At 53.1% G+C, this 9122-nt stretch overlaps 2 protein-coding genes across 2 annotated transcripts; one reads left to right on the forward strand and one right to left on the reverse strand.

Moving 5' to 3' along the window:
* Nucleotides 1-1856: 1856 nt before the first annotated feature.
* TGME49_223590 (proteasome subunit) lies at nt 1857-3798 on the reverse strand. Its single transcript, XM_018780007.1, has 2 exons — nt 3360-3798; nt 1857-3135 (listed from the first exon to the last, which is right to left on the reverse strand). The coding sequence occupies exons 1-2, from the start codon at nt 3642-3644 to the stop codon at nt 2311-2313; spliced, it is 1110 nt and encodes a 369-aa protein (XP_018635900.1). The 5' UTR covers nt 3645-3798; the 3' UTR covers nt 1857-2310.
* MED4 (mediator complex subunit MED4) lies at nt 3683-9122 on the forward strand. The gene is made up of 6 exons (XM_018780006.1): nt 3683-4787; nt 5031-5131; nt 5576-5899; nt 6711-7008; nt 7491-7697; nt 8359-9122. Exons 1-6 carry the CDS (start codon nt 4467-4469, stop codon nt 8665-8667), a joined length of 1560 nt encoding a protein of 519 aa, XP_018635901.1. The 5' UTR covers nt 3683-4466; the 3' UTR covers nt 8668-9122.

Genomic DNA, 9122 nt, shown 5'->3' on the forward strand with positions numbered 1-9122 from the left:
ACGCGTACCCTTCAATTCCACTTTACCGGAGCAATGATTTAGAGGCATTTCTTCAAGATGCGCGCAACCTAACGACGGTTTACGCCGAAAACAGCCGGATTTGATGTAGCTCATTATGGAACCAGAATGAATGTTTTGCAGCAAGAACACCAACACCAATAAAAACAGCCTCGTCTTCGATTTTAGCCTTTGGCTATCTTGAGAGTGTGGAACAGTGAAAGATGCACGAGCCAGTTTCATGCCGCTAGAAAAGCTCGACCCTTAGTAGCCGTACTTCTACCTGGAGAAAGGACACGGCTGATGGGATCTGGAAATATCTGCTTTTCTGGATCGAGTTTATCGCAGCGTGTTGTGAGTGGGACACGAAAGTATCACAGTGACGTCCACTCAAAAAGACAATGATGTGACTCCTCCTTTTTTCGGCAGATATACTGCGACGGCTTTCCTTAACAATCCCGAAACATCCTTGAATGGAATCCGGCACGTAGGCTAAGAGCAGAACTGTCAGCTGTTTCGATGTGCCCGAGATTCCACGTAACGAAATTAATGAAGAGTGTAACAGAAGCCATGGCATTGCTCCTGATATCAGCCGTTGCTTGTCCTCACAGAAGTGTCAATCCATCTCCAGGTGCCGTTGGACAGACACTACTAGGAGCTGACGCTTCAATTCGGTACCGCCTCCACTGCCCGTAAACGCGTGCTTCGACGAGCAGGTCCCTCTGGAATGACATGCACTTAACATGTGAAACCTAGTATCCGCTTAAATGCACAGGCGGGCACAGTTGATCGTTGAGGTGATCGTCATTGTAGAAATCGAACCAGATGAAAACTAGGTACTAATAAAACACAGATAATCAAGGCGCCAATCCGGTAGTAGGTATTAGATAGTAGCATCGAGTCTATATGTTTCTTCTTTAGCATTGACTCGGCGTTTCCACCTTGCCTTTCCTCGGCAGACCGCCCGAGGGAAGAAGTTGGAATTTGCACGCCACATAAGGCATTGTTGTATCTGCACCTGACCACGTATGTCAGGAAACTGGACAAAAGCAGAGCTCTGGCTTGCTCTCTTCGTACCAGTAAGATCCCGCAGTCTGCACACACTCTGCCTTTAGGACGATATCGAGACCGCTTCTCTGACAAAGAAGACTCACCGAAGTGAAAGCACGAGTCTCAAACGATTGAAAAAAGGATAGGACGAACGAGTTGTATGCTAGACGGCTTGTCTGACTGGAAGCAAGTCCGCGAGTGACATCCACAGACTGTGCGCAAGGAATCAGCGAACGCAGTTCTACAAAAGTTTAGTGCGCCACAGGGTTTTGACAGAAAATTAGGTGGAAGTTAGTACCATACCAGGAAATACGTACGTGCGAAAGCGCACAAGACGTGCCGTAGAGAGTTTGGATCAGGAGCGATGAACTCGAGTTCACTTAGTTTCTGATGAACGCTAAGTGTAGAGTGTTGCTTGCCAGCAAAAACAGAACGTGTGTGTTTGTGTTAGGAAAGAGAAAGGAAACGAGAACGTCCGGTGAGTTAGCCCTGTTGGAAACACAAAGGCTGAGACACACGAGACAGTACGGTCTACCTGCTGTACCACGTACAAGATTCCGTTTCCTGTGCATTTTCGTTCCACTTGCTGGAGTCCACTCGGCATTGCATCGCAATTAAACGCATCGCAGAGAATCTGCGTTCCGCAGACGCAACAGGTCATGACAGTTCCCGTACGCTCGCGTGTGGTGATTCATAACTGAGGAGCTGAGACCTCTGTAGTGATCGCTAGCACTGGAAAACCAAGCTAACGAAACAGCGTCTGGACGCGCTTCCCCTTTCACTCCAGCGGAAAAAGGAGAGAGTGAGACACAGCGAGATTACCAATGACTACCAGAACACACTGTCCTTTTCAATTGTTTGTTCAATGCTAGGAAACTCCTCAACGTTGACCGGCGGTTTCTAGCTGTGTTTCTGGCAGATAAGCCGTGAGAAATAAGGAACGAGATGTTAAGCTGCGACTTTCCTGGTCCCTTTCTTCACGAAAACACACTGCATCGAAGAAATGAAAGTCTACACAGGCAGCCGAACGGAGCACAGTACAAGGTTGAGTGTCAGTACACCGCAAAATCACAAGAGTGTCCACAGCACACCCCAGACGGCTTCAGTTTTTTCAGTCGGCGCCCTCCTGAACGTTGACTCATTTCTTCCCAAATGAACGCTGCAACTGCACCGTTCTCAATGATCTTGATTCTCTTCCCAGAAGACCCGATTTTTGCGCCGGCATTTTTCCGTCCACCCGTGCCACCGTGCTTCGCCGCGCGGTTATGGGGCGACAGGCAGTTTGTTTCCCTCAACACATTCCTCCAGCATAGCGTCCTCGGTGATTACGACGACGCGGACCATGCCTCCGGAGGAGCCGTCTCGAGAGATCGCATACGCCACGGAGTTTTTCACCAGGTTGACCGCCTCCTCCTGCGTCATGTTCTGTTTGAAGTTTGCGTCCATGTAGGCGCTGATGAACGCCGAACCCGAGCCGCCAGCAGTGTACTGCATGGGCACGAGAGCACCACCAAGAGGAAGGGCGTAGATTTGCCCGCCCTTGACTTTGTCGAATCCCGCGACAATGAGTCCGGCTGTCAGGGCGTCTTTGTGCTGGTAACACAGCGACTGGAAGACATTTGCGGCGGCTTCGACCCGGGGTTCCTCGCCCTTGGGAAGTTCCTGCGCGTACTGCTGGATGTACAACTTGACGATCTGCGTGACTGCCTGAGTGTCCGCGGCACTTCCTGAGCGACACACACAAATTCTCTCGTGGACGCGGCTGATTTTCCGCGCGGCGCGGTTCACCACGTAGCTGCCGGCGGAAGTGCGCGTGTCTGCACCCAGAACGACGCCTCCTTTAAAGGAAACCGCCACAATCGTTGTCCCCGTAGAAACTGCAGTGGGTCCGCGACCAGAGGCTGACAAGGACGGAACGGGAAGACCGGCGGGCGACGAGGCCGCGACGACGGGCAGACCGAGGTCGTCGTACGAGAAAGCGACGCAGGACGAAGACGCCATAGTGGCTACGTCGTGGCGAATTGGCGGACAAAGGCAACGCGTCGAAAACGTGCGAGATAAACCACGGGGTGGAGTGGGAAAAAGAGGCTGTAAAGAGAAGACAAGACAAAGTAGAGGGCGGGACCAGCGGGTTCCCGGGGGGTGTACAGAGCGAAATTACCGGTGCACAACACACGCGGAGGTTACGCAGGAAAGTGCTGCGAAACAAGACAAAACGATATTTTGTACTGTGGACAGACGTACAACGGAGCGAAAGCGCAGATTTCCCTGGTTGTTCTCTCCAAGATAACACCGCGCTCAGAAAGACACACCTTGGCACAGCGGCCTGTTGACGGCAGTCTGCTCTGCGTTCTCGATTCGTGCACGCCGAACAAAAACTGTTCCCCGTCAAGAACGAGCACGTTTTTATGCGACGACTTTTTACCCAGAAATTCAAGGTCTAATTGGACTGGAGGACGCAAACATGCAGCGAAAACGACCAGCTCGAACCTGGACCATATTCCGCAAAAGGTAACCTGATGTTTTCGCAGAGTGCTCGGACACACTGCGCATGCGAAAAGGAGACACGAGAAGCGCTCGCATCTGTAGTTTTTCATCGGCTTCCTCCTTTCCCTCCGAAACGCCTTTGAACATCCTTCAAACGTTTCCCGTACTAGTAATTTTTTCCAAACCGCCTTGGTTGAGGCACATGGCGGAGGTCATGGGATTTTCGACTCTCGGGGCGCTTCTCGCACGAACTTTGAGCGTCCCCGTCTCGTTTTTGTCCAAAGAACTGGAACCGTCCCTTTTCTTCTCCGTTTTCTTGCCCCGTTGGACTCGATAGGTCTTTCCGTTCCTTTCAATGCTTCAGTTCTGCCGCTGCGCTGCGTCCGCGTGACGCCGTCACGACGCCAGGAGCCTCGTCGTCAGTCAACGACGCCCTTCCGAAGACTCGCAGTCCACCGGGAAAAGCGAAGAAAAGACTCTTTTCCACCCCTTTTCTTCCGCGTGACTTCAATTTGGAGAGCAGCTCGTTCCGCCTCAAGACTTCATTCAGGAGCAACCTATGCGATCATCGTGTGTGTCCACATTCGTTTCTAACTCAAATCGAACAAAGACATAGAATATATGATGTATATATGGAAAACGCCCAGACGGGTCACTGGTGTGTCCTTCCGCTGTAACGTGACTTTCATTCGAACAAAAAGCGCACAAGCGACTTGGATCTTCCTCCCGTGGGAACCCTCCTTGGGCCGTCTTTGCAGGCCGCTATATTCCTTTGCACGCCTCCTTCGAGCTACTCAGAGAGGAGTTGTTGCTGTTTGACGGAAGAACGAATCAATGTCGGCTGAAAAAATCGCTTGTTTTCGACATCGAGGGCAACAGGCTTTAGAGAACGCACGAGGAGGGTCTTTCGTCGTTTTCAGTTCTTTTCCACGATGGCGCCACCTTCGGCTCCGGCCGTCGCTGCGTCTTCACCTTCGCTTCAAGAACTCTACAACTTGCTGCGATCTGTTGTCAAGCCAGAATGGAGTCACATTCTCGACCCGGCTAGCGACGAGTGGAAAAAGAAATTCCGAGAGCGCGTAGACGCAGAAACATCTGTCACTTCTCCACCTCTCTCCTCCACTTCTTCTGCGTCTACGAATGATTGTGCACAGTCTTTTTCTGCCTGTTCCACGCTCTCAGACGGGAGTTCTGTGTGCTCGCTTCCTCGCGAGCAGCAGTTGCATCTTCTCGTGAAAATGTCGAGCATTCTGGTGAGTCTCTGTGCTCGGCTATCTTCATCCTTCTGTTCCTTCGTCTTGTGCATGTATGTAGTAGCGGGGCTTGAGAGGAGGCGTGTGTTCTCCACCTAAAGGAGAACTTCGGTCTGTAGCTGGAGATCTCCACCTCGTTTCGGTTGTCTTCCTCAGAACTTGTGTGTCTAGCGAGAGGTCTCCGGTTTCAATATTTCTCGTTAGGTAGAGCCCAGATGTCGCTGGCGTCGTCTTTGTCTGCAGGAAACACCTTGGCTTGTTGCACAGAAACGGCTCGAGGGAATTAAAGAGGCGGAGAAGGCTAGACCTCTTACGCTCGATCAAGTGGTGACGTATGCAAGGAGGTAAGGCTTTCTGAAACTGAGGAAGGTTTTTCATCCCACACATGTCTTCCCCCCGACCCTCTGTTCTCTCCTCATGGCTGGGGGTTCGGAATTGTCTTCGTTTCATTCGCGTCTGCTGGCTTTCTCTCCCATCCATAGGACTGATACCTTCTCTGCTGCTGGGTCGGTCTCCTTCCCTCTCACCAGAACTCTCTTTTCTTCAATCAGTTGTTTCTCTTCTTTCGCGTCGTTGCTTCTTGTCGGTGTATCGCGGTCTCGCATCGCCGCGACTCCCCCGCGCATGCAGCCCTGGGGAAGTCCTTTATGTGTTTGTTCCCGTTCCGGGGCAGACGCCGCAAACCGCTTTTCTCGCTTTTTCGGCCTGCATCTCTGGGTCGGCTCTTTTCCTGTGAGTCCGAGTTCCCTCTGTCTTCAAGAGCAGCTCTTCTTTCTGCCTCTCTGCAGACTGGGCGGGAGCACTGCGGCGCCTCCGGAGACTGCAAACATTTCGGACGTCGTCACGCACCAGTCGATCTACCCCACATTCCACTTTCTTCCGTATCCGTCGATGGAGGAGCTGCAGACTTCTCGCCTCGGCTTCCTCGCTTCCAAGCCTTTTGACCGCGTCTGCTTTCCTCCGGAAATCCGGTCTCAGTGGACAGTGCGGCTGCGCAAAAGCGAACGAAGCTGCGACGAAGAGGGAGACTCTCGGGCAGGGACGGAGACAAATGTGCCTGGATACGAAGTCCGCCTCGTCTGCCAGACACCAGGCGCACAGCTTGTGTACTGGTGAGCAACGAGGGGAGAAGCAGGAGACGCGAACTTCAGAAGCTCGCGAACCTGCGAAAGCGAAAGCGCGCAAAACAAGCTGCAGAAGACAGGCGCGTCGAGAGACGGCCCGGCACAACAGTCGAGACACAAAAGAAGGTCGCGAGAAAGGGGCACTGTCGAGCAGTTTCACTTTGAGGTGTGGCGTGTGTCTTCTTCCGCTTTGTATTCCTTTCCTAGAGGAGGCGAAACGACGAAGCGGCTATCTTACGGAAAGCGGGAGAACTTTGGCCTTCAAAGATAGCCCCTGCTGCAAGTGTCAAGTTTTTCCTTGCGCGTCAACTACATGCGCGTCGAGTGCAGTGTGTTCAGTGGTGCCCATGGTGCATCTGCAAACCAGCGAGTGTACAAAGAAAAAGGCATGTATCGAAGCTGTTCGAGCACCATTTATCCACTGTGGGGGGCTCCGTCTTTTACGCGCGTCTGAGCCGAATGCTGAGGGTCCACCCGTTGCTCTCTGGAACTGTCTCTTGGGAATTCGCTCTTCTCGTGTTTCTGATGTACGTACGCCGTCTGTACCCCCTCTCGGCATTCAGGCGCCGAATGGGGAGTGTCTGAACTTTTTTTGTGCGTGTGTGTGTGCTTACAACCGAAGTGAGTCTCTTTCACTTACAAGCCAGCATGTTTCTCGATAAGGCAGCGTCTTTCACTTCGGAGAATCTCTCCCATTTGCTTGGACTGGCTGCGAGAAACGCTTCGGCGGAACTCCCTCCTCCAGCGTTTCCTGCATTCAGCTTGTTTTTCCGTCGCTCGCGTTCTCGCTTCCGTTCAGCGTCTTCGACGGCTTGCTGGCTCCGAACGCTCTCCCGGCCCAGCCGCTCTGGAAGGAGACCCGGTACACCTCAGAAGCCCCCGTCTTCCTCTCCACGCCTTTTCCTAAGACGCTGGTGGCTCGAGCGCTGAAGCCGCCTTTGCAGCCTTCGCGGCCGACGCTGCTTCGTCTGAATCCACGAAACCTAGCGACTCAGAGCCCCGCCAGGTCTCTTCCCTCCGGGCGTCCGCGACTGCCCGCTCCTCAGGCGCCCGCACAACGCGAGCGAGAAGAAGGCGGAGACGCCGCGACGGCTGAGGTACGGACGCGAGCGTAGTTCTCGGAGTGGCGAACGCAGCGCGTTGCCCAGGAGCCAGTTCGGAGTCGAGAAGACTCCCCAGAGAAAAGGTGGATTAGAGAAATCTGGGAGTCTGGTTTTCGACTGCGTAGCAGAAAGTCTCGGATCCGCCACACTCAGGCTGGGGTTGCATGCAGAAAACATCTTGAGCCATGGCGCTTATCGACTGGCGCACACAGCTTCCTTCCTCTCCAGTCCGGCGCTTTGCCTGGGACAGTCAAACGAGCGCGCAGGTCAACCTTGTATTGCTGGACTCGCTTTCAGTTGGGTTTCATCTTCGGCGCAGAACGAGCCGAAGTTGTGGCGGTTCGTGTTTGCATAGATCGAGGATGGCTTGCTCGTAGCGGTGAAGGACAATTGCCGTGGTCTAAGTGTACTTCCGGATATTCATTTCAGCTGTGCAACGAGCTGAGGGCTCTTTTGGAATTTTTTGTTTCAATCAGCGAGAAGCTCAGCGAGACGCACAGACAAAGAGAGGCCGAGAGGAAGAGACGACGCGAGGTCTCCGAGAGCAGGGGCGAGGAGACAGGAGCAGCACTGCCTTCGAAGGAGGAAGAGAAACGCGTTCGCCAGGCGAGAAAGACTCGAGCGAGAGAGGCGGTAGTGACGCTGTTGCAGGAAGAACTCAAGGAGCTCCGAGTGCACCGCAGGTGAGAGAAAGAGAGGAACAGTTCGAGTGAAAGAAGCAAAAGGACTGGCAAGACACAGTGGACAGAAACAGAAGACGACTGGTGGTTGCGGAGATATCGTAGCGAAATGGACGAATGAGGGACATTGTGGGGAAAGTGGAGCAGAGGGAGCAATGTGTATATGCAAGCAGTTTCTCCGTTTGCCTCAAAACGCTGTAACTCGCGTGAAAATACAGGGTTTCAAAACCTTTCCGCGACTTTCTGAGGCGTCTTGGCAAGTAGTCACATTGGTCTCGCGTTTTTACGTTCTTTTTTTCATCGGATTCCCGAGGAAGTTCTTACGCACTCGCAGCAGAAAATACTTCGAATTTCGGGGATCAGTCGGTTACCCTGTATATCGACGTCTATGCATATGCCTACAGGTCGCCACTTGTATAGAGAACATGCGTATATATATGTGTACATGTGTGTGTTTAGACTCTTCCTTTGGCTTCAGATACACTCGACTTCAAGGACCGCTTCAGCTCCTTAGCGATATGGGCATCGCGTGTATGTTGTCTCGTTCCGTGCATGTGCGAACTGTAGAGCAATTAGCGTTTCTAGGCTTCGCTTGTAGGTGTCGAAGGCAGAACCTTCAACCGAAACGTCCACATGTTGTTTCTGTGTCTGTCTGGTTTTCTAGGCGCCCCAGAGCGCGTCTCGTTTGCTCGCGGCCTCGCTGGCTTCAGGTGAGCAAGCGCATGCAACCCCGCCCGCATCGGCCTCAGCTAGCCTCGCTAGTCAAGCATCTGTTCCTCCGGGTCGCGCCCTCCCGGCGAACGACGCGCGAGTGGGTGGAAGCTTTCAAGGTTTGATGTTGGGGAGTTCCCGGAGGAAACGCCGAGAAGAAATCGTGCAGAGACAAGAGGCGGCGCAGGACTCAAGTGGCAGTGCAGAGAGCAGCAGCAGTGGAGAGGAGTCGAGTGACGAGGAAGAGAAGGGCAGCGGATGAAGCGTGGATTTGGGCAGCTGAAGCTGGAGTGAGGAGGCAAATACACATACTTCTGAAAAGCGTGAGAGAAACGGAAGGGGAAAGGGTGGAAGGGAAGCAGCAAGGTCAGGGGATATCCTGTCTCTTTAGCTGTTCCTGAAGAATCTGAAACTGCATACGTTTCGTCGAGCTCTTAGGAACGCCAGAGCGGCCCCGCTCTCGCCAGCTCTCACCTGTCATGGGCGCCGAAGATACTTTTGCTCACTGCTCGCCACGAGATGGAACAACATCCACCACACCGCATGCGCGTGCACACTCACGAGAAACTAGGCTTTCAACTCTAGCAACAAGTTCTTCAAGAAAGAAACCTGGTTCGTCGCCGTGTGTCTGCCCAAGAGAAGTAAAGAGAGTTGAAAAACGTTTCACGTTCAACTTCTTGAGATCCCCGACTGGCGAACGTTACAAGGAAGTCGCTG

This window comes from Toxoplasma gondii, chromosome X (assembly GCF_000006565.2).
Source record: "Toxoplasma gondii ME49 chromosome X, whole genome shotgun sequence".
In the NCBI taxonomy this organism is placed as follows: Eukaryota; Apicomplexa; class Conoidasida; order Eucoccidiorida; family Sarcocystidae; genus Toxoplasma; species Toxoplasma gondii.